Source organism: Sander lucioperca, chromosome 16 (assembly GCF_008315115.2).
Source record: "Sander lucioperca isolate FBNREF2018 chromosome 16, SLUC_FBN_1.2, whole genome shotgun sequence".
NCBI classification, from domain to species: Eukaryota; Metazoa; Chordata; class Actinopteri; order Perciformes; family Percidae; genus Sander; species Sander lucioperca.
In genome coordinates, this window is record NC_050188.1 from 6,402,520 (window position 1) to 6,429,073 (window position 26,554).

At 38.2% G+C, this 26,554-nt stretch overlaps 1 protein-coding gene and 1 long non-coding RNA gene across 2 annotated transcripts; one reads left to right on the plus strand and one right to left on the minus strand.

The window, feature by feature from the left end:
* The first annotated feature begins 798 nt into the window (after positions 1-798).
* Positions 799-4,643, plus strand: LOC116035812. Its single transcript, XM_031279136.1, has 8 exons — positions 799-880; positions 995-1,132; positions 1,700-1,860; positions 2,260-2,396; positions 2,678-2,771; positions 3,711-3,877; positions 4,168-4,231; positions 4,320-4,643. The coding sequence occupies exons 1-8, from the start codon at positions 799-801 to the stop codon at positions 4,641-4,643; spliced, it is 1,167 nt and encodes a 388-aa protein (XP_031134996.1).
* A 19,987-nt stretch (positions 4,644-24,630) lies between these two features.
* LOC116035885 lies at positions 24,631-26,041 on the minus strand. Its single transcript, XR_004101477.1, has 3 exons — positions 25,994-26,041; positions 25,449-25,593; positions 24,631-24,898 (listed from the first exon to the last, which is right to left on the minus strand). It is a non-coding gene; the product is annotated as an uncharacterized LOC116035885 (long non-coding RNA).
* Positions 26,042-26,554: the final 513 nt, after the last annotated feature.

A 26,554-nucleotide genomic window follows, 5' to 3' on the forward strand; every position in this document is an offset into this window, starting at 1 on the left:
TGACTCTCGCGCTTTTTATGGCTTTTAAAATATGACCAGACGAACATAAGATTGGCCTTTAGTTGCACCTCCTCAAACTGTTTATTAATGTGATGTATCACTTTATTTGTAGCAAAGCATTGGACAACGAGGGTTCAAATCTCAGCCTTCAGGTAAGTTAACGTTTAGTTGGGCTAAATCTTTACCTTTTTAAGTTGCCATAATGCAAACATAACTGAGTTTGAATGTATAGCTAGTAATGTGTTAGTTGTGAAGGTGTCCAGTGGGCTATTCTTCCAACACAGTGGTAAATGCTTTTCGATATGTTGACGCACATTTGCTTTTTAGGTCGGTAATGGATGCGACGTGGCGCCGGTTTAGATTTGTGCTTTTAAAACAAACTCATTGTTTTGTCAAATTGTCAAAAATTTGAAACTTAAAATTGGATATGCCAATCTGTTTATTTTCAATAACAAAATGAATCAGACAAAGGAAAGTTGGCATACTATTTTGTGTGTTTCAGTGCGTTTGTTTGACAGGATACAAAGATATCGCTGTCATCATAAGAACTGTGAAGCAGTATGTTAAGTTCCAGATCTGTCAGGCAGAAAGAGAACGTCTGCATACCCACCCAGCTTCTGTCCCAAAAATATATTTTTGTCAATCAGAAAACTTTTAAGTGTAGTGAGTTTTTTTAATTGTTATTTAGGCTATAAAAACTCATGTTTTCATGTATCATTAAATATGCATTGAAGGGATATGTAAGAAATATCCTGTTGTCCATATCTTTCTCTACAGGCTCATGTTGTTAATGGCAAAATGATAGTTAAGGTCCAGTATCAGAATCGCAAGAAATACATCAAATTACAAGCTTCTGATTTTGAAGAATTTATTTCTCAAGGTAAATTTCCCAATTGGTATGACTAAACATTAATTCAGACTGAGAGAAGGCCATTGTATTTAATAATTTAAAGAATTTGCCATGTTGTGTTGTCTTTTTAACATCATTCCTTAGTGAAAGAGAAGTTCTCCATCCCTGTGAACAACATCACTGTGGAGGATGATTCCGGCACTGAGGTGGATAAAACGGTGTTTGCAGAATTATCCACAGTGGAAGGGATTTGCTTTGTTATCAAGGACGATCAAGATTATGGTAAATGAGAAGTTTTTTAACATTGTACTCATTTCAGATGCATGCATTGTATTCATAATCGTTCAGCTAATTGTAAGGATAGCACATAGAGACAACTGACAGACACAGGTTTAACTCGAAGCTATAAGTGATTTAACAAGCAATAATAATGTCTTTTATAGCTCAAAAGGGGCATCGTTTTCTGGTTGTTAGAGGAGTTTATGAATAGCCAAAGCAGAGGTTTTCTCTCTGGGTTTGTACTTGTTCATTCAATATAGAAGCAGAGTTTATTGCATAGCTTAAAGCAGGGGTCATCCCTAGTGTTTAAATTCAACATTTGATCCACAACTGTTTGGTCCCTTGTCTTTTGTCTGTTTGTGTTTGTCTATTTCTGCATGTATTGTTTTGTCTCCCTCCCTCCTGTTTTTCCTGTGTTTTTTTTGGCCATGTGACGCATTCCTATATCCCAGTGTGTTGTTTGTAGCAGTTTGTAAATGTTGTAATTTCTGAATATATAAAAAAAAAAACATTTGATCCACAACTATGCTGCAAATAAGGTGAGTTGTTTATTATATCTTTTGTTCTTAGATTCGGGCCCATCTCAACTATCGCCTACACCCACACCACGATCCTCATTCAGTGGGAGTTCCCTCTCTGTGTCCATTAGTAGCAGTGACGGTGAAACATCAAGACCACCCAAGCGAATTAGAAGTGATGAAGAGGCATGTCAGAGTCGTTCAGCCCGAGATGTAAGTTTATCAACTGATGTCTACATATAGTTTATATCATATCAAAATTGTCACCTTTCTGATTTTTATTTCATGTGTTTGATTTTTATCTATTGCCATTCAACAAACTAAGGTAAAAACCCATGCTGAAAGTTTGTTGCTTTAACAATAATCTGGACCATTTTTTCCTTCAAATTTGGCTTGACTTCATCGTTGTTATCCTGGCATCATGATGAGGTCTCAGGTTCTGCTCCAGGTTCAAATTCAAACTGCAAATATACCTCTGGGAGGAAGGAAGGATTGAATCTGGTTTTCTTTTTTTTTGTGTGTGTGTTAGCAATAATTTTTTCATGATATCCGTTTTTGTACGGATTATCATACAATATACACTCTAATTCAGGGTTGTTATAATCTGTTTAGCTGATTCAGCAGATCCTGCAGACAAAACCAGGAGGGACAACCGTGCTTGAAGAATATGAAGAAACCGGCACGCTGTGTGATAGTAGAAGAAGGCAGATGATTAACATTCTTGCAGCACACATGGTTGAGACAGAAGGGTAAGTTTATGATCCCAGGGTAAGGTGTCAAACAACTTTTAAAACAAATAAATTCACATACTATATTACTGAAATGTAGGTAGGTAAATGCTTTGGGGCTAAATTACTGATAGTTTGTTAATAGTAATGATGGATTTTTCAATGATATCAGTGGTTGCTTGGATGAGATTGGAGAAGGAGCAGTAATGAATTCCTTACAGAAGTAATGTAATTGTTCCAGCCCTAAAAAGCACAGGTGCATTTGTATGTAAGCAAACAATTTCCCTTTTTTGTCTTTGCAGGAGAATCCCTCAGCGAGTAACTAAAGAGAAATATGCATTGGGAATTGTCACCTTGTTCCCTGCATTAAAAGATCCTCTCTCCAAGAAAGGATATGTATGTTGTGTATTTATACATTTCATTTTTTTTAGATGGTTTTTTTTTTTTGCATTAAGAAATTGTGTGGATGCACTTGATACTGTACAGCGCTCCTATGATTAATGCACAAATACATTAAGTTGCTTTTATTATGTCCACCTAGATAAAACTAATGTTAAACAAAGCAGTCCTTAAATAAAATGTTCAGTAGTTGTTTAAACTGTTAGGTTTTTATTCAACTTCATGGTAATTTTGAGTTAGTTTTTGCAAGGTGCATATCTCTGCCCTTTTTATAGCAACTATAGCCACTTTGTGAGGGGGGTGGTATCACAAATAGTGGCATAAATGCATACCCTAACCCTAACCCTCTAAGGCATTGGCATCCTTTTTACGGGGATGTCTGTTTCGCAACCACCGCAAAACTGTTGTAATGCCTGACTTTAATTGAACAAATGTTTACAGCGGTTCCTGGTATTTGCTGATAATGAAGTTAAACTTGATTTTTGTCTCTGTCCTTGGTAAGGAACATTTTTATGACAGCCAAAGTGGCTCTGGATTTCTGGCATGGCGGCTCAAGACAATACAGAGAAAGACAAAACTTGTGTCCAAGGAACCGAAAACGCAGTCAGCGCGAGGTGGTGGTGGTCCAAGACAGGAGAGGGAGCTACTTCAGATTGGTGGTCAGATGAATGAAGAGCGTTGTCAAGAGGCCATATCCTTGATGAACCACACAAGTGACAGAGAAATCATCCTGCAGAAGATGAAGGAGACCTTTGAGTATAGACAGCGCCTCATCCACAATCCTGATGAATCGCACAATATACTCTCAGTATTTCCTAGGCTGCTGGACACTAAAGGGCTGGTAAGTATTGGCATCCTTTACTGTAACCACAATTTATACTTCAAAGCATAACATGTGATCATCAGAAATGTTCTTTCATTTCTCTGTTGTTGTAGATACCCCAAGATTTTATCCTCCTCTTTGGACCAGAAACGGCTGCTAAACTGCTCGAGAAGTGGCATACATGCTACAAAAGAAAGGTGATCAGAGAAGCAGAAAGCCTTACGACCACCCCGGTTCTCCAGAGTTTGCTGAAGTCTGCCAGGAATCAGTGCAATGATGAATCCTTAGAGGGTCGCCCAGGTATTTAAAGGCCAAATTACATTTATTTATTTTTTAAATGCATTGTGCCATACAGCACTATGATAGTCACATAAATTAGGATGGCTCGTTGGACCCAGAAAGCCTAAAGAGGTTCAGGGGCTGTAGATTAAATGGTCTAGAAATCAAGTTTTAAAAAGGTGAAACTTCAATGGTTCAAATAAAACCCTGTCCATTTTTGCTTCTTACAGAGTGGGACAGTGATATGGCATCTTTTCTGCTGCTCCTGCATATCCTACCACCTCAGCCTACTAAAAAGAAAACACAGAAGATCAGCCCAGCTCAGGCCATGGACCATCTTGTCGTCTTTCACAAGGTATGTACACAGTATGTGATTTAAGTGGAAAACGTAGCACAGACTGAGGACAATTTTGCGATGTAACTTTATGTAATTTTTTGCACAGTCATGCAGGAGCCTTGAAGAACACCTAGAGAACCAGGAGGGACATTGCCAGCCATACCTTCTTGCATCTGGAACCCACAAGCAGGCCATCAGCACTTACTACGTTGTGATGGACAAGAAGCTCATCCCCTGCCTGGGAACCACATCTTTGGCAGCATTTGATGAACTCTTTAAAGTGCACTTCGTTTTCAGTGTAAGCTATGACAACGCTCTTAGCAACATGTACACATTCCTCCAGACAACTGTCTACAGTATTGATGTTGAGACCACTAAAGAGAGTCCAAAGGTGAAAGAATTGAGAGCAAAGTTCATGAACAGGAGCTAAGAGCCAAGTTCTTAAACAATGTACTGTATAAGTGCAAAATGTCTTAGATCATTGCACAAGGGTGCAATTATTCAGCACTTTTTTTTCTTTGCATAGATTATATTTTGGTCAAACAATCTTTGGGCTCAGTCTACAGCATACAACCTAATGGCAAAGAGTTACATTTATTAAGAAGCTAAGAGCCAAATTTTTTAAGAATGTATAGCTGTCATATTTGTAGATCTTTGCATGATGCACCTAGTGCATTAATTCAGCACCTTAAGTTTGTTCATGGGTTATATCCTGGCAAAAAGTTTGTTGTTCTTTGCGCTCAAGAAGGATGTTCATTGCAGTTTAAAAGTTATGCAGGCTTTAGAAAGCACTTGAATAGTTGTCATAGTATTGTTAAAATGGGTGCAAGTGGTATTAATATGCAAACACCACATCAGTCAGACTTAGGTGAACAGAGCTCACAAGAAGATGTCTCTGACATGGACCTAGATGTGATTCATCAGCCTTCAACATCTCATTTGTCAAAAGACCAGACAAAAGATATGTGTGCTTCGATTATAGCAAAGTTACAAGGTAGTGGTGTTGCCAACAGTGTTGTGCTTTCCGTTGTTGAAAACATGGAGGAGTATGTCCATGAAGTTCATGCAAATCTTAGAGAACAAGTGTTGGGTGCAGTGCCTGTTGATAATCCCAGTAGAAATGCAGTGGAAGAAATCTTCAACAATACTTACAATCCATTTAGTGACTTAAACACAAACTCTAAATGGACAAACTATTTTAGTGAGAAATGGGGTGTTGTTGAACCAGAAGAAATTCACTTAGGAGTAAGATATGATTCAAAGAGAAACATAGTATCTGGAATATATGAGCAGGTACCAGTAAATGACACATGCATTTATATACCACTGTTAAAAACTTTAGAGTTCATTTTCAAGAATGAAGAAGTGTGTAGTCAACTTAATACATCTGCTGCTGTAGCTCACTTATATCAGGATTTCTGTGATGGAAAATACTACAGAAATCATCCATTGTATTCAAAATCAAAAAATGCTTTGCAAATACAAGTTTATTATGATGACTTTGAAACATCAAATCCACTAGGGTCAAAACAAGGAATTCATAAGCTTGGATGTTTATATTTTACACTCCGTAATTTACCACCACGCCTAAATTCATCCCTGATGAATATCCATCTCATTTCTTTGTTCCATTCCCAAGATGCAAAAAAATATGGCATTGACAAAATACTTACTCCATTTGTAGAAGACATAAAGCTACTAGAGAAAAATGGAATGAAAGTGTCGCTTTCTGAACAACCTCTCTATGGGACTATTGCACAAGTAACAGGCGACAATTTAGGTCTGAACTCGATTCTTGGTTATGTGGAATCCTTCTCTGCACAGTACTACTGCAGGATGTGTCTCATTGATAAAGCAGCCGCTCAAACAGTGTTTAGTGAAAATGATTCACGTGTGATGTTACGCACCAAATTAACCAATGAAGAGCATTACAATTATCTTGTCGAGAATCCGGGGGAAAATTCTTGTTTTGGGATCAAACGCAATAGCATACTGAATTCCTTGTCTTTCTTTAGTGTATCAGATAACTTTGTATTTGATATAATGCATGATATATTAGAAGGTGTAGCACAGTATGAAATTAAGTTGTTGTTTGAATATTTAAATAAGAGCTTTGTTTCTAATGAAAACATACTCCAACGTGTATATGCATTCAACTATGGTTTCATGGATAAAAAGAATCGTCCAACACGCATAAACATGTTGTGTACTGGCAGTGGTATTGGGCTTAATGCCAGTCAAACATTATGCCTTATTCGTAACCTACCACTAATTATTGGCGATGTTGTTCCAGAAGGTGACCGACACTGGCATTTGTTGTTACTTTTGTTGCATATTGTTAACATTGTATTTTCCCCATGTATTACAGAGGGAATGACTGTATTTTTAAAACATCTTATTGAAGAGCACCACAGGCTGTTTACAGATTTGTATCCTCAAAATAATTTGATCCCGAAGCATCACTTCATGATCCATTATCCTGAGTGTATACGCCAAATTGGTCCTTTATTACATGTTTGGAGTATGAGGTATGAAGCCAAACACAAATTCTTTAAGTCCAGCATAAAGAACTTCAAGAACATAACTAAATCCCTTGCGAAGAAACACCAAATGGCTGTTGCCTATCATTGGGAATCATTGTCTGGGAAAGGTATTGAGTCTGGGCCTGTCAAATCGAAGATACTGACTGATGTTGAAAATGGTGATGTGATTTCAGAGTATTTTCAAATTGATATATCAAGTGAAGTAAGTGTCACAACTTGGGTTAAACATAATGGTATTGAATATCACACAGGGCTTGTTGTTTGTACAGATTTTGTTGATGAGATGCCAGTATTCAATAAGATTATTTGCATCTTTCTAAGAAATGAAGTCTATTTTTTGGTATCAGAAATGGAGACTATATTTGTAGAGCATTATCATGCTTTTCGTGTTGACGATGTGCATAATGTTTCAATTGTTACACCTCAAGGCTTGAGATACTTTAAGCCCTTTGATATTCAAATGTCTTATGGTTCAGACTCTTGTTTTTATGTTGTGCCAGACAGCTGTATTGTATAGGTCAAGCAGCAGTTATAAGCTACCTCATGTTTTGGGCAGAATTGTATTGTACAAGGTCATTGTACAGGATTTTTGAGTCAGAACTTTTAAAGTAAAGCCCTTGTTAAATGAAAAATAAATTTTTTTTTATTGCAGTACTGTTTTGGAGTGATTCATTATTATTAATGTATTTTACATTAACTCTTAACACCAGTTGAGTGTATGTTGACACTGTCAAATGTTATCTGATCACTGGCACAGTGTTGACTAGTTACTCCATGAGTGTCAATAATGAGTGCACTTTGAACACCAGCCTAGTGTTATTTTACTCAATTGTGGTGTTAATATATTACACTATAAGAGTTTGTTAGATAACACTGTCATAGTGTTATAATTTTTAACACTTTCAAAAGTGTTAATTTAACCCTTTTACAGTGGTTCCCATATAAACCCTGGGAGAGTGTTAATTTCAACTCTGAGAGTGTTAAATTTGTGTTTTCAAATTTGCTGTGTACATTTAATACAATTGATAATATCCTGTGGGACCTAAGAACAAAATAAGAATATAATAGAATGTAAAAAGGGAAGGTGTACTAAGCAAATGCTTCAACCTACACCTTTTCGATCAGTATTGATTATAAACGAGTTAAGATGACGCTGCATGAACTAAGGTGACACTTTGTTTTTGGTAGTTTATTTTACCATGTATGTTATGTAAGTGATGTGTATTTATGTGATTGATTGAAATAAACAAAAAAAATAAAAACAAAAAAAACTTAGAATCTCAATATATTGACTTCATATCTCAACATTTTACTTAGTATATATTGACTTAGTATCTCAATATATTGACTTTGTAACTCAGAATACTGACTAAGAATCTCAAAGTAATGAGAAACTTTAAAATATTGAGTTAGAATCTCAATATATTGACTTAGTATGTCATTGAATAAGCATATGTTCTCAACTTTACAATAAGGATACCAATGAGCATTAATAATTGTTTAGTTATGGTTTAGTAATGCTTATTCAGTATTATCATAAATTAATCAAGTGACCGGTTATGGTTAAGTAATGATTATATAGCATGGACAATAATTTATATAAGTTGGGCTTTAAGTTAATGTCTACATGAAGACAAAGGAACAAGCAAACCTCTGCATGGAGACTATGGAGTCTTTTCACTGATCTCACCCTCAACTAAAAGTAAGTCATATGTTGGAGGATGGACAAATATAGTGGACAAAAGTATGTGGACAACCATAACCCGTAAGTAAACAATAAAAACAGTTTTCTCATAATGAAATGCTGTGAACCTTAAGACATACATGCACAGCAAAATCAGCATACCCAAATTAACACTGTCAGATTTAATTTCAACACTTTTAAAGTGTCTATATGGGTCCACGCCACGAGTGTTAATTTAACTCGTTTTGGAGTGTTGGTACTTTAACACTGCTTTGGTGTCATTTTTGTTAATATTTAACACTTTTAACACCAACCAGTGTTAGTTTTTCTCAACACTGTTATGTAACAAGACATTAACTCTCTCAGAGGATCATTTCTGGACTATACAAGTGTTAGCCCCATAATACCTAAAGGTGTAAATACAGCTCCTCCTGGAAATTATATTTAAGTTTGCTGAAATAAAGGTGGACATAGCTTGTGTTTTACAAATAAACATTTATTTAAATACTTGCACCACAAAAAAATGAAATTACATTAAAAAATTTAACAATATGGAACAATATATGTCCTTTCACTCTCATTAGAGTATTGCTTCTGAAATGGTCTAAAGTATGTTAACTGGTCAACAAAAATCAAAGCATGTCCATTACTTTGTTCCTGTATACAGTATGCATGAAAGTTTTCATCAAAATAAAATGTATCAACAGTAGAGGCTGTAATTAAAGCACGCTGTTCATGTAATATTATATTACAGATTTTGTTGAATAGGTCATTGGATGTTCCAGTGCATACAAACAAATCAATCTGGTACTCTGTGCCATAACTTCTGACCCAACTTGCAGTTAAAACATCTGAACATGGATCCAAATGTAATGTTTGACTTAGTAATTCTCCACCTTCCAAGCTATCAATGCTTTTCATTTTCAAAGGACCAATCTGAAACCGCTTAAAATAATTTTCGTAGTAAAATGCCAGTTGACGCTGGTGTTGCTTTACAAGAGATTTTGTAAGATTTTAACATTTTTAACAGACTCTTTAAAAAAAAAAGCTTCAAATCGCATATACCACATATGTATCAGAGGGCCATTTTTTTTATACACTGTGGATAATTAATCATTAAGTGGTGTTTGGGAATCAATTTCTTATCAGGGAACAATGTTTTGAACATCAAATGTTTTAGGTAACATATCATGCCATCAGTAAGGACAGGGGAAAATACTATATTGACAATTTGTATCAAGAGGAGAACTAACATCACCAAAGATAAGTGGGGTATTTCGGAGAATACACCATGACTGAATGGCGTTTAAACCTAAGTGCTTGCTGTTATCATCCATTTTTAAGCCACTTGATTTGTTTTTACGTTCCAGATAACCATAATTAAAACTGTATATCCTGTCTGACAATGTGTTCAAAGATATGTATCCATTTTTGATCAGGTACTGAAAAAATAGCTTTAACTCATACTGCACGATACCCTCTAACAAATCATGCATGATATCCACAGCGAAATTGTCAGTGCTGTGAAAATATTGTAATGTGTTGAATACACAAGGTTTTTTAACACCAGGTAATAAACAGCAGGTAGAGAAGGATCTTCACTTAGTGCATTGCAATGTTCAATATGAATATGATATGGTCCAGCGTTATCCTCAGTAAATACAGACTGAATTTCTTCCTTATTTGTCAGACAGAACCTACAACATTGTGCTGCACTGAAAGATTCAACAAAACCAAGCAAGCCATTTAAAGCAAGATTATCTCCTGTGACTTGAATTACAGAGCCAAACAATGGTTCATCAATAAATGGAAGTTGGATTCCTTTTGTTTCTAAAATTTTCAAATCGTCAATTAGAGGCTTTAGTATTTCTTCGAAACCATAGCTTTTTAAATCTTGTGTATAGAACAGAGTTACCAGATGCACATTCATGAGTACAGAGTTCACCTTAGGTGGGAGATTTTTGTGTGTAAAATAAAACACAACCAAGTTTGTGGATCCCCTTAGAACCGAAAGGGTTAGCCGTTTCAAAATCATCACAATAAAGCATAATCTGTAGAGCATGCCTCTGTTCTGAGAAAAGAGAATGGTTTTGATAACATAACCCATCATTAATATCTTTGTATAACCCATTTTTGCAGTGTTTCTCTTGTAAGAAGCACTCTGTGATTTCACTGTTTTTGAAAATGTATTTCAATGTACCTAAAATGGGGACATACGTGTACTTGTCTGTGACAGGAATTTGACTATATGCACCTGTAGTTCTATCTCTACTTCATTCATTCTCACACCAAGGACAAACTCTTTAGGCTCAACTATTTCCAATTTTTCCTCTTCCTCTCTGTGTTAAATGTAGAAAAAGGATTACCTAATTGATTTAAACTGTGCTCTATTTTCTTATGAATTTCTGACTCTTTGGTTTCAGAAGAAAATGTTTGGAGAACTGCTTCTCGTGTTTGACCTTGATCACTAATAACTTCCTCCATTGAACAAACTATTGTTTGGACAGTGCTTTGAGAAATACCAGAGGTTTGCAAGTGTGCAACAATTGAACCGCACATTCTTTCAATTGCGTTCTGTGTGATAACAGGGGGAACCTGTAACATGGATGCAGCAGAGGTTGTTAGCTGATCACTAGACAATTCAAACTCAAAATGTCTTTGTGTGGCCACTTTCTGGTTAGTATTGACTGGTTCATTATGAACAGTGTTCACGTGCTTTCTGAAGCCATTGTACGTACAAAAAGATGAAGGACATCCTTGCTCTCCACATTTCAAACGAAGGTTTTTAGCTGGATATAATCCATGCTGAAATTTTAAATGTTGACAAAGGACTGAACAATTTTCTTTTTCTAACTGTGCTCCAACCTTTCTGAACTGGTTTCCCTTTTAATGGTCTTGCAGTAGTCATGCTCTCAGTTCTTTGATTTGTGGGGTTTCCTTTGCATTTCCAACATCGATGTTGTACACTGTCGTTTGGATGAAAGTGTAGAATGCGGAAAGCGCTTCATCATAGGAGAGACTGAAGACGTAGTGAGCTTTGAATAGCACATCAAAAGCAGCCACTGATGTCTGAGCCTTGCATGGGATGGCTTTCTGGTCCACAACAATGCAGAACCTTTGGATTTTCTTCTTTTGCTCTCCGTTGCAGAGGAGGAAAGGCTGTCTTGCATCAACTTTATCCAGGAATGTAGTGAGGCTGGCTCCTTCCTGAAGTTTGAATGACACATTCATGCATATACTTAGCATAACATACTAGATTAGCAGCAAGATGGGAGGAATAAGATGAGAAGAAGATAGGAAGAGAATGAGGAAAGGAGGAGGAAATAAAAAGCATGTACATTCAAAGTTTTTCCAAAACATTCTGTTAATTCCAAACCATTACCATGCCTGGAAAATTATGTTTCTAATTTCATAATTCTTATGGATATTTCTTGACTGTGGGAACCCTGGTGGTAGGACAAAAAGCTAATGGTACTTACCTTAAGAAATCTAAGATGATGATTGGCTGCCTGTGCTGAGCTTATCTTGGGTGTTTTTTTCTGGCCTCTTGATGTAAGAGGCAGAAGATGCAACAGCAACAAGATAGCAGACATATCACTATCCCAGCCTAGGAGACAATATTTGACAAAGAACATCAACAAAAGCATTAGAAAAAACTAGGTCTGTCAAAATAACGCGTTAATTTCGATTAATTAATCTGAGAAAAAATAACGCGTTGAAAAAATAACGCAGATGAATCCATTCCAGCCGTTGTAGCCACCATTGGACTGTAAAATGAAGGAGGGAGACGAGAATGTGCTGCCTGGATCATTAATTGGAACATTAACTAAAAATCTTCTTCCTGCCAACCCTGGCTACCGAAATCTGGTGCCACTGATATGTCTGCGCTTCTCTCTGATGCTCTGAAACAGACGGCAACTGCACGTGACGCTAGTTAACGCTACACTCGACAGCAGCTAACGTTAGCCTACCGCTAGCTAGTAGCTGGATTAAAAACGGTTACAATGCTGACAGCTAACGCTAAACGGTGTAAAGTTTGACTGTGTTTTAGCCGTCAGAAAAACAACACAGACGGTGCGTTCAATGAAACTGGTAAACTACAGCCTCGTGGTGCATTTGAAGTTATTGTAAATGTCCTTTTCCCACCTGGTGGTTGTTTTTGTTGTTCAACAGCAATTTACTAGTGAAATAAGTTATTGTTATTGTTATACATTATTATTAAATCATTTAATTTTGACCATATGGCCTTAGCAATAAACAAGCCGTTCTTTAATGTCACCAACTGTTTAGTACCCTTTTTTTTCTTTTCTTTTTTTACTTTCTTAAAAAGTATCGGTTCAGGCACCGTTAATTATGTATGCGATTAATTTAGATTAATTAATTACAGAGTATGTAATTAATTAGATTCATTTTTTTAATCGATTGACAGCCCTAGAAAAAAACTACTTCAAATTACTTCTTGCTACTGCAGCTGCCATTTAGCTAAAACAGCCCTGTGAGTACTACTCCCATCAAGAAACCAAAAATGAGGTTTTTGTTGATTAACAAAATTCTACTTAGTATTTCATGATTAAAATGACTAAAGAGCTTAATTAATTGATTTCATTTATCTAGTTTTGGTCTACTGTTGCCTGTTGGACTTGACAATGGATTGTATTTTGGATAAAGAAAAACTTCATATTTACCATAGTCATTCTCCGCCTCAAGGTCAAAAGCTGGCTAACATGAGGACTTGAGGGAAGACTGCAAACTTTGCAGATACATGGTTCCCAAACATCATGGAATAATCCTGTTGAATCTTTAAACAGAGGCACAACACCATATAAAAGGTTATTTAAGTACATTTTGAAGGAATCCGTTTTCAAATAGTTTCTAATACTAGTAATAATCTCTACATATCCTTACCAGTCCAGGTATGTCAAGGAAGCGAGGGAAGACATCCAACACTGAAGCTGTTGCATCCTGGTCACGAACCAGCTTCTGTCTGTATGCAAAGGTGGCTCTCATCTTCTCTTCAACCAGAGCTGCATCTGTTGAGTGTCTCATTATAGAGAGAGCCCCCTTGCATTCCTCTCCAAAGAGCTATTCACCAATTACCAGAGATTCTCGCTGGATTGTTGGGCTGTCCTGGAAATTAGGCCTTGAATGCCCACGGACACCATCATAGGTGTTGCGTTGGATTGTCTTGAGACTCCAGGCAAGATAGCCAGAATTGGCCTCAGGATCGTTTTTATTAATGCATTAAGTAATGCTAATTGATGTACCCTTATTGTAAAGTGTTACCACTTCATTTAATATTGTATGTAGCGTTTTCTTTTCCGGGGTGCAAATGTTCCACTAAAACAAGTTTCTTCCCGAAACTATTTTGCAGCGCCACCGTCGGTTAGTCCAGAGCTTAGCGCTGCCCAAGACGATTGTGATTGACCAAAGGTTGTGTATATTATTTAAAGGAGGTTCAGATGAAAATAAAGTTGGTCTGAAGTCTCTAAGAAACAAAAGAAAGAGAAATTACTGACAAAAATCAGAAAAGCTCTCTTTCCCATGTTGCACACACTGTTGAGACAGCCCCTAACTTTGAAAGAAAATCAGCTTCCTGTCAGTTTTTCCCATCTACTCGTCAAGGTGCCAGACTTTGCTACTGAATCCTGAGGTGATGATGAACATTGATAGTTTATATTTATTTATTTATTTATTTATTTATTTATTTATTTATTTATTTATTTATTTATTTATATACATACATACATACATATTATCTTCACCTTTGTGTTTCCAGCATATAGCCTATTTGTTCACATTATGCCAAATCTGCATAATGGAAGGTCCTGCTACTTTGGCTAGTAGCAGTTTCTGCTCACACTGTACAGACAATAACAACAACAACCTATATTACATCCAGCATATGAATTTATAAGGACTACCTTTTTCTTATGATTTGGAAAGGACAAGCAAAGGAGGCCCACTTCACCACTACTGTGACTGTTATTTAAATATCATGGCCCCTGTGGAGCAAAACCTGAAAAGTAACGACATGCCTAATTTAATGTTCTTTGGTTTTCTAGCGTCACGTGTAATGCCAAACAATTTTGAGAGCAGATGTGGGCTTGGCACCGCAGTCATCAATAGAGCGGCAAAGCCAAAAAGCTGTGTGCCGAGCTAACTAAAATGGCAAATCCAGAGCAACGCTTCAACATTAGAACTGGGAACAGCAGGGCAGCTATTGTGTGAGCTGCAGCCCACTGTTAAATGCATGCTTAATGATCTTGCAAAGAGATGGTTATGATTTCCTCTGCCACTCGTAACACCCTCAGTGTTATTGTATTAGCCATCAACTCTCTGATTAACCATTTACATCAAGTAACAAATGTAATGCGTGGCACAGAAATAGCCCAAGCAACAAATTGATTGAAATGTGGTGGAAAAGAGACACAAGATGCTGCAAAAAGTACTCCGAGCCCAGAAATAAGCCAAGCAACCACAATAAAAAATTGTACTTATTGAAACCTAGGGAAGCAGAACATGTCCAACGCTGCAGCAGACGTGAGCTTTTCCCTCTGCAGAGACTTAGTTTCCTCAGCCTGGCAGCTTCATGTCATTTCATACTTTTTTTAAATTCTAAAAATGTGCAAAAAAAAACACAGATGAAACTAATTGCTAAGTAGTAATGTTATATAAACTGCATGAAAAGGCACAATTGCCCAACTGGAAAGTCCTGGCGTAAAATACGAGACCAGCAGCATCAACCATATGTTACGGCAGAAACCCAGTCCCACAACAGATCCAGCTCCGCTAACGTTGAGTGTGAAGGAAACAAGGCTGGAACTAATGTGTCTGGACATTTCCCTCTTCCCCCTTCCATCTGCTCCGCTGCTGATGAGGCTTCCAGAAAGCTCCCAGTTGTCAATTAGACAGCATTGGAGATGGCACAGAGCACTACAATATCCGTTTCAACACCGGCCCGAGTAAAATAGTAGGAATAGGATCAAAATTCATGGTTTATATCACAGAGATTTCATAGATATGAAAGTAACACCAATGCACCCAGAGGATATATATTTAGAGACATACACGGTATCGCAGAAAGAACCTCCTCCCTATCAAACAAATACACCCAGGATGCTTTAACCCTCCTGTTATCCTCAGGTTAAATTTGACCCGTAACATAAATTGTTGACATAAATGAGGTTTATTGACCATGGATTCCAAACATTAGTGAGTAGAGTTAATAAGTTAGAATGAGGTTGGCTAAGAAGATGTCGACAGAATTAAGTAATTATTACTTTATGCTTCATAAATAGGCAAGACAGATGGAGAACAACAAGTGCATGCTCGACAGGAAGACAACAAAATTAAAAATTAAGTTAAAAATGTCCAATCCTGTGGCTGGGGGAGCTGCCTGCTTTGTGTTCCCTGCACTCTAAGGGCCCTTTCACACCTATTATAGTTCAATAGACTCAGTGCGATTCAGGGCTATAGTTGCAACATTGTTGCATTTTTCATTTGGTTGGGTTAGGTTTCACAAGCGCACCAAACATTGTAAACAAATGTCACACGGTCGAAACGGCCCGGGTCTATTAGATAGAATATTCGAGTTCGAACTGGCCGACACTTCTGGTCTCAGAAATAACGGAGCAACACAACATTTATAACGTCTTGGGTTTTCAGATTTTGTTTTGGTGTTTCTAATATTTTAGAAAGGGCAAACCATATGAGCTGCTGACAGACAGCGAGTGAAGGAGAGGGCAGGCCCTGATTAGAGAGAGATGATGATATGTTGTCACACAGATGATGAGCATTGTATGGTCATAATCGGTTATGGGTTTGAAAGTTATCCTTTAATATACAAGTCTGTACATTGTGTGCAAGTTTGAAATTGCAGGCTAGTAAATGCTCCGTTTTTGGTTCACTTCCTGTATTTGGGTTGCATTCTCACCTAAAGTGAACCGAACTCTAGTGCACTTGGAAGCAAACCGAGACCCCTGTTTTAGGGCGTTTTCACACCTGTAGTTTGTTTGCTTTGGTCCGAATCAGTTGGTGAGTTTGTAAACTTGGAGCGATTTGCCCTCAGTTCGGTTTGGTTTGGTTTCACACCTTGAAAAATCCAAGCGTACCAAAATGCGCCATTACAAATCACGCAAGAACGTCCACTCCTCTTATTGGTCGGATGTATCTGGGGGCAGGAGCAAGAAAGTAAATACAGGAAGAACGTCCTGTGTTCTGGACTAGTGCATATTTCTTGCATCTCCATAGTTAAACCAGCTCATTTCATTAAAATGATCAGACATTGTTTCGCGAGAGACGTTACTACATCTGCTCTGGTCACCGAGACGTGTATATGTATGTATGATGTATAGTTGGTGCGGTTCGAGTACGGATCATGTTCTCACCACAAACGAACTACTCCAGAGTTTGATTGAAAGCGTATTGAGACCACCTCTTCAAGCAGGCCTCGGTACGCTTGTTTGGTCCGCTTTTGGTGCACACCTGAGTGTGAATGCCGCATTCTCACTTGCCCTGACGAAACGCACCAGCGGGACAAACGAACTCTAGTGCAATTCAACCGAACTAAACGAGGCAGGTGTGAAAACGCCCTTAGAGCGGACCAGAGTTCGCTTGTGTGATCCGCACCAGAGTTTGAATGAGTTTTCATACCACCCCAAACCAACCGGACTATCCCAAGAAACACTCCAGGGATTAAAACTGATTGTGAAAGGAACTTTGATCAACATGATCACTAACCACACATCAGTGTTATTGCAGCAAACTGAAAAATTGTCAGTAATTGATCTTGCCAGCATGAGAAGACAGTGTAGTGGATAGACATAGGTACATAAACAGCCTCACAACACACACAGGACCCAGGAGACAGGGGTTCATGTCCCGTTCTTGTCCCGTGTGTCACTGAAACGTACATTTTGTCACCCCACCTACGATCTTTTCCTAAACCTAACTGTCCCGTTTTTGTCCCGCATGTCAGTTAAACGTACATATGCACGTTGAAAAATGACGCCAAATCAGATAAACATTCACGCACATTCACACACCGATGTAAATGTAAAACATAACTCACATGCACAAAAATATCGTTCTCTTTCCGCTATGCCAATGCTCAAGGATTTTATTGTAAAATGCTAATTTTTGCTTAAGCGCAGACACAAGTTTGTCACAGGCACCAAAAGTCAACCAACTCAGCTTGACACGTTCCATTTCAGTATACCACTATAAAAAATAATAATCACTATAATTTGTTCATTAAAAAGATTGCGAAGCACACCTGTATGACCCAAAACTAATTTTGTATCTATCAGATGGAGGGGTACAACATGGTGTAGCCCCTAGCAACTGGCCCGAGTGGCACACTTCCTGGTTATTTGGATAAATAGGGTTGGCAAAGGACATGAAGATTTTAAAAAGGGAAAGAACACTTCATGGCAATCCACCTCTATGTACAGATTTTGTCTTTGCTTGTGTACAGGAAATTTCTACCTCAAAAGAAGGTAAGAAGGTAAAGTAAATTTACAATTTGAGCAGCCAAAATGGAGAGGGTTAATTGTTCAGAAAGCATGAAGGTACTTATTAGTAAATGTAATGGAAATGTTCACACTAGATGATTTAATGTGTGGTAATGTTTAAATTACCGGGAAATAACCATTTTAGACCATGGTACAGAGCAAATGTCATGGCATTCTGTAGTTATTGAGATATTCTGACCAACAGTCAGACTAACGGAGCCTCCAACTGACATTACCATTGTGCCAGGTGCCAAAATCTTTCAAACCAATCTTTGGTTTTCTCTAGATGGAGACACTGGCTCCTTTTATTTTTGCATTTTTGTGCCAAAGACTTAATCTGGGATCAGATGCTTTTTTCTTTTGCAGCCACTTTGTGGTTCATCTTCTTCGTGGTAAAATGGCATATTCTAACACAAACATGTGCAACCTCAAACTTGAATTAACAACACTTTTAGTAAACCCTTTATATTAGAAATGCTGTCACACGCAGTAGAATATGTATTTCCAACATGGTTTAGAAGTTGCGTGACGTATGAGCCTCACACTTGCGGGCACATACCTCTCAGTCTGACTAATTCATAAGCTGGGACCATTTCTCAGTTCCAAGAATTTGGCCTCAGCTAAACAAGACAAGGATTTGGGGGTGAAGAATAACTGAATTCCTCAAGGGATGTGAGCTGCCATGAATAGGGTTGCTTTAGGGTACAGGGCTCTGTGAAACACGATGTCTCTCTCCTTCAGGGCCAACAAAGAAACTGTGGTACACTGAACTTTAACATTGTTGTGTTGGCATGCATTCATTTAAGTTTATTAATTTGTGCTTGTTTTTCAGCAACTCCATGTTGTATATTGATGCAGAAATTCACAGGAATACCAGTAAACCAAAGTCTTCTTATTTTAGCTTCCGAGCAGGTACTGGAGCAACGTTGAGTTGTTGTTGCCATGTTTGTTAAGCTTTCCATTTGTGCATTTTATATAAGCTATAGCTCGCTAGCTAATCAAGCCAACCTTAACTCCATGATTTATATATATATATATATATATATATATATTTTTTTTTTTTTTTTTTTAATGTTTCCGACTTATTCATTATAAAACAGGAATCCTGTAAAAGAGTGTTATGCACTTCATACAGGATATTGTGCTAAAATTCTGAGGCTAAAGCTTCTGGCAGCACCGTTTGGCTGCTTAGCTTACATACTTGTTGGCATTTGCGGACAGTTTAAGGTTTAGGATAAGGACTACTTTATTTGGCAATTGTAACACCATTTAACGTTGCTGGTCTGTAAACTTCCCCAAATCCAATAAATGTATAAATAATTGACTTGATTTGACAGAGCCGCTAACGTTAGCCTAACGTTGCCTACACAGAGGTAAAACCGCAACCACAATCTTGTACCTTAGCCTTTTTGCCGTTTTCAAAATGTTATTTTGCACCAAATCAAATGTTTTATGTCATCATTCATCTTGTTCCAGGCTTAAAACTATTTATATAAGCATTTAATGAAATGTCAATGGAGATATTGAACGGGGAAAACATTTTCAAAACCAGAGCCGTTCAAAACGTGTCAATCACTGTTGCAGGCACAGAGGCAAAGCGCAGTGCAGGGACATGTCTTCATTGCTTCCGACTTTGTTTGCGCCTTGAATTGTCAGCGGCAATTAGGTCAAAGTTGAAATCATTTGAACTTTGAGCGTAGTGCTCAGCGGCAATTTCCAGCGGTGTGCTGCACCAAGGGTAGCGCCTCCTCCGAGTTGTCTCCACCGCTCTCCCCGTAGGAAAACCGACCGTCCGCAGAAAAGGCAGTCGGACTGATCAGTCGGGTCACCGAGGTCCAAAAAAATGCCTCAAAACACACTGAGGCGACGCCGACTTGAGCATACGCTCTGCGCGTGCACGAAACGTAATACATCTCCATAGCAGCAGGCGGCGCTTCTCTGTATTGTTTCCAATAACAGTCTGTGATTGTTTCCCAGAAAATGAAAACCGGCAGCTGATTGGACGAACGCGTCACGTAGGTCTTTTTTCTCCGAAAATTCACAGCCAGACTGTCATGGCGGCTTGTTCAGATTACGATCTCATATTGTACTAAAATAGTTCACCGAAAAGTGTTTCTGAAAACATTTTAAGCGAGAAATAGGCCACACTGTTGCTGAATCTGTCTTCATTTCAGATCGACAAAGGTTAGTTTAAAAGATTTGTCAGATTTTGAGAGACTCATCTGCTCGCCATTTCCGGGTGAGTCCCGACTGCCCTGTCTCCGACTGAGCATGTCAGGTCGGCCAAAATAAAGGCTGACGGCTCCTCCGACGGACGACGGCACGGAACACACCGAAAAGACTCGAGTCACCGACCTCGCCAGACTCTCCGACGGCCGATTATCGGCTTGGTGTGTCAGCTCTCTAACATAACAAATAAGAAATGCCGGTGTCTGGAGAAGTTGAAATATACAACAACCTAATTAAATCAGTGTTTCTCCAAGAGGTAACCAAGAATTTTATGGTGGTATCTCCAGGAAGGGGCTGCATTCTTCTTCCTTCCTTCTCTTCCACCGAGCAAAAAGCAAAGGTGTACTACAGAGACAAAAGGCAACGCTAATTAAATGCCAAAGAGGCTTGCTGGAGAAACAGCTAGTTAAATTACACTGTGATGGCAGGAAAGGAGTCAGGAGTTAGAGATGCACATTACACTCAGACACATGCATACTGCTCTGGAAAGGCAATGAGGGTGAGATGATGTGTTGTGGTCAATGGAGAGGTTGAATGGGAGGATGACAACAGGCTCAAGAACTCTTTTATACATCAGTCTATACTGTTGCTAAACCATAATCAGTGTGCTTCGAAACAAAGCTCTGGATCTGAGGATATCATATCATGAAACATGTTTGTTTTTCATGGCTGTTGTGTTTTCATCTTTTGTACTATATGTGTAATTGTTGTGTAACTTTGTGTGTACTTTTGTTTTTTTAAGCATCAAAATGCAAAGGCTGTGGGGGGGGGAAGACACAGGATGGGTCAACGTGAGTGATGATCGAAAGTGCTTAATGATCCATGTGAATTCAAGCAGAGGTAGTGTATCTGCTAACCATTTCTCAGGAGGCACATCAGACCAATCAGTTAAGCGTTGGGAGCAAGTGGAAGATTGATCGGGCTATAACGGGACAATCCTGCCGTTTGAACTTCTGGCTGACCTTGATCAATCCTATAGACGGACAGTGCAGAGGAGGAAAGGTGTCTCGCTGTTACGATGTACTGTAGCTAATAACAGACTCACAAAGGATGTGGCACTGAAGAGAATAAATTGTGTAGGCTGTTCTCATAAACCATTCGTACATATAGTTACGAAAAGTAATGCACTGTAATACATATGCAACCCACAATGTTTTTGCTATATGCACCACACCACATGCTTGCTGCTGTAGAAGAATGCTGTGGACCACATAGAGAGGTAGGGGTGGATTGGTGGAACATAAAACACAGTGCTTTCAAACTGGGAAGCGGAATTCATTTCTTTTAACTGTCGTCGCTGCATGTCGCTTACTTTAGTCCGCTAAACTCAACTGCTAAGGCCCCTGAAAGGACCATGTAGCTGGCTCACAGTCACCTTTTGTCGGCTTAACTCAACTAGCAACTTATACGCTTATACAACCGATAGTTTATGGAGCTCTGTAGCAGGCTACCAGTAACCTATTGGAGGCCGCCAAAGGCCGGCGATACAAGCGAAAGCTCACGCAGATCCGCAGCTTCATGTGACCAGCCGGCAGTCGCCTAATTTCGTAGGATGTCATACGAATTGGTGTGCATACATTTTCGTACTATATTGTTCGAAACCCATTCACGAGAATGCGTTGAAATAAGTTTAATAGGTAGTCTTCATGGTGTAAAAAACTTTATTTTTATTGGTCATTATTTATTTTTATTTAAATTGTGTATTGATTGGAATCATGTTGTATAGGCAATACCCAGTAATGAGTTTAAAATAAAAACACTTGGTACACATTGGTTTTACTGTAATAGTCCAAGTATTCAAAAATAAATCTGCAGACATTTTTCTGATTAAATTGAACTTGCATTTAATAGAAAATCTGAAAGTCTACAATTCTATGTCAATTGACTAAAGTCCATCTGCTGATGAAGATGAAGCACATAATATATGATTTGCTGTGACATTAAAAGTGACATTAACAGGCTACATTTCCTGATATTGGTTTACATTTTTGAATTTTGTGTGTAAGGAGGGACTACCGATTTTGGCTTTTCTTGAAACATTTTCTTTCACTATCAGGTACATCCCTAAACTACTTCAATGGGAACGTTATTGATTCTGGACTTGTTTATTTGTTTGTTGGCCATGTTGGCCATATTTTCACAGATTGTGAACAGACAGCAACTTAACGTCTACGTGCACAATACTTGGATCTGGTATCAGCTGCCTTAAAATGTACACTATACCTGGTTTCATCAACCTGAGAGCGAATAATTAAAAAATTGTTATCATTGATTTTTATTCTTATTCTTTTCTTTGAAATCAAATGCCTTTGTTACTTATGTATTTATGTATTTGTGTAATCCTGATGTGGACCGAAATAAATTATTTAATTGACAAAAAAATTCAATGTGATGCATTGCTTTTTTCACCCATAATAATGCTCAGGAGTTGGTATGATTGTGTTCCAAAAGTGGGATTATTTAATTATTTCAGCGCTCATTTGAGGAAGTGTTGCCTTCAATCCAAGAGTGGGCTTGTCAGATGGCTAGGGTGGCGGCGTTTGAAAAGATGTCCTACCAATGGTTGGCAAGATTGAATGTCTACACTGGAAAATGGGGAAAGTACTTAAAGCTATAGTGCGTAGTTTCTGTCTCCCCCATGAATAATTCCAAGTAATGACAACAACACTGTCGGCGCGTCCACACAATATGGTCCAGCTGCGGCTTGCGTCCGCTCACGCCACGCCCCCGCTCACGCCACGCCCCCCGCTCACGCCACGCCCCTTATTTTCTTCGCCTTCAAAATAAAAGCCAGTTTGGGGTGGAACTATAGAATGTCAGTTCATATTGTATTGGATTCGTTTTTTTTATTTGCTAATACATAATACATTGAACTGCAAACAACAATCATCAGTTCATGTTGTATTGGATTAGTTTTTTTTTATTTGCTAATTTATAATACAAACAACAAAACTTCAAATATGTATTTAAAAAAAAAATCTATATCCGTAGTATAATTTCAATCCCTCTCACCACTTCATAGATGCTTGGAAATGTATGCATTTGACTTTGTTTTAAAGATGTGGGGTCAGAAGTGGAAGAAGATGATATTGGTGACAGGAGGAAGGAAATAACAGGATTATTTGGCAATGGGAAAGAAACAGGGGACAATGCCTTAGTTAAGGGAGTTTTTCCTCGCTACTGTCACACTAAATGCTTGCTCTTGGGGGAATTACTGGAATTGTTGGTCTTTGTAAATTATAGAATGTGGTCTAGACCTACTCTATCTGTAAAGTGTCTTGAGATAACTCTTGTTATTTTATACTATAAATAAAATTGACTTGAATGAGATAATTTGTTGCTAATAACATTTTATTCAAAAACAAAATCAAAACATATGGTATGTATGTCACAAACAGCAGATTACTTACAGTAAGGCTTAGAAGAACATGTTTGGCACAGTTAAAAGCCAACAAGTAAGAGTGTTTTTTTAAGGTGAAGTTAGAAAGAATATCAATCAATAGAGAGTCAATAGACAGAGCCTGTTAACTTTCTCTAGGTCAAACACAGAAAATTGTTAAGAGTCAGGAAATAAGGCAGGACTGCCTGATTAAAACTACTTGACAAGACAAAATAAAGCAGATAGGTTTTATGCTTTGGACTAAATAATATAACTTTGGGTTTATTCTCATTCTGCTGTAAAAACGTTTCAGTCAACCAGGCTCCTGGAGATGATAATAATTGGTTAGTTTACTGTAATTATTAGGCTCCAAAGGTACATACTGTAGGTAAATCCGTACCTGTACCTGTCTATTCTTGTTTTGCACATGATAATATGTTGTGCACAACTAGGATAATAAATAAATGAAGGCGAAGGACCGAATCCTCTGATTCTGATGATTATGCACTGGTGAAATCACAGTAATAAACATAATATAATTATATTGTGATAACGTTTTGACTTATATACTAATGAGCTATAACACTATTTAGGAGAAGAGAAGTGAAGCCGGATAGGCTTCACAGCTACAGACTGTTTAGATTCAATGTTTCACCTGTTCAACATGTCTGGACTGTGGGAGGAAGGAAGGAAACCCACACGGACATGGGAGAGATCGTGACTGTACTGTAAGTAAACACAACCACATGCAAACACATGCTGCTGAACACAGAAAGACACTGAGTCAACCATGAAGATGTGGATGTAAATATATGAGAGGACATGTTAGATTGACATGAATGGGGCTGGGTAGGGATTTGCCTTCTTGTAGTTTTTCTTCATCTTATTCATCTGTTCTCCATCAAACCCTCCTTATTTTGTGAGAGTAATTGTTGTGTTCCAAACAATCTTATGTAAGTATTTTAGAGTTTTTGGTACCCTGGTGATCAATGAACAATCTTTTTCACCATCTCTCTTCGGGTTGACCTCTGGTCTGAGAAGATGAACCTGTTATTCTCTCAGGAATTCCCGTCTCTCTTAAAGTTTTCACTTATCCAAATATTTAAAAATCTACTGGATGGACTGACACAACGTTTGGTTCACACATAGCTCAGGGTGTCTCTAGGGTCACAGCAAAGTCCCAGCTTATTGGAGGACACAAAAAGGTGGGTGACAGCAGCTGTGTTTGTTGCATGGGTAGGTCCTGGTAATGCAACTACTGTCTGTGTGTGTTCTCCTTTTCCTGGGCTGGTCGCAATAGAGTACATTTGAGTAGAAGGCTCTCTCTAGATTGAAGCACTAAAAGAGAAAAAGAGTAAATAAATGCAGCAAGTACATATTAAATTATTTTTTCACACCCCTTTGTTACATAAAAAGAATAGTAATTGTATTATTTATTTGTTACACAAATCTAATTTTCCTTTTTCAGATGCTCAGAGCTATTTGTTAAAAGCTCAATGACAAAGTAAATGTCCTGGGGAGCATGTGTCAGGGTGTACATACAAAGTAATCAGTTCTGTTTCTTCTGATGTTTAAAATACATCTGACAATGCAGTAATGATGTTGTGAAATGTCATGTAGCAATAATAATGAAGCCAGATATGCCAGACCGCATTATTATTTTTACTATTATTATATTACTCTGTGTTGCTTTTATTCAATTTGAATACATTTATTAACTTTACAACTACTATTGTGACACTGCATTTTGCTGTACTTTAATGTGTAGGTCTTAAATTTCATTCACTGTTCACCACAGTCATGAGGCGATACCAAAATTTGCAGTCAGTTATTTCAATAAAACATGAGATATTTAATATCACATTGTATGTTTTAAAAAAAAAAATACCTGCATGTTTAACTGTGTTTGGCTTGTGGCCCTGTAAATGAGGGACCAGCTTACACAAGTCTCCCTTCTTTTCACAAAGGGGACACTTGTACTGTGAATCACAGGTCGGTACCAACTGAGGATCATTGTGCTCTGGCAGAACAGACTGAAGAGAAGAGGAAGAAATGATATATACAACACAATGTTAGTAAAAGAAGCTTTAACTTTTGAATGTAGCCAATTCTCAATTACTCAAATTACATTAAAGTGACTATGTCACTTTGTAGTGTTTCTGAAACTCTGTCATATTTCATTTAATAAAAACTATCATCATCTGAAGTACCTCACTCAAACACACACACACACACACACACACACACACACACAGTTAGCTTAACTCTGACAGGCTAAGCTAACGTTAGCATACACTGACACAGTGTCACAGTGACACACTTTTAACACACCCTGTTAACTATAAGCTATCATCAACATCAATAGCTGTAGATAGTAGCCTAATATTAATTTTAAACAAGCTGGGCTAAATAACTCTATTATCAGTAGCTTACCTGGTACTCACTGGCAATATGAAGCTGTAAGTCGGACGTGGCGTGAGCGGCGTGTCGTGAGCGGATGGGGGGGGGGGGGGGCGTGAGCGGGGGGGGGCGTGGCGTGAGCGGCCGCAAGCCGCAGCTGGACCCTTCTCCGTCCACATGATACAAGCCTTCCGTGACTGTGCACGCGCCCCCACCCCTCCTCCACACAGTTGCTAGTAGCCAAGGAGGACACTGAGGATTAAAAAAAACATGATGGACTCTTCAGAAGAGGTCATTATCTTCACTCAAGCTTCTGTGCGTTTCAGTCACCGGACGACACCATGTTCTAAACAGCCATACTGAGAAATATAGAGAACATTGTGTGGAGCTGATAGTCATAATTAGCTTTGTACCAACTCATTTGGCAATGGCTTGAATGTGACGGACGTTCATTAATATTGTAGCGACTGGCTGCCAATCATCTACGTATAACCCCAGGCAAGCTGACGGTTGGCAGCCTGGCAAGAGGGGAGCGGACCCCCTGGGGGTATAGTCAGCGGGTTGACGAAGTTCTGCCTCTTGGAGTTCCGGCCG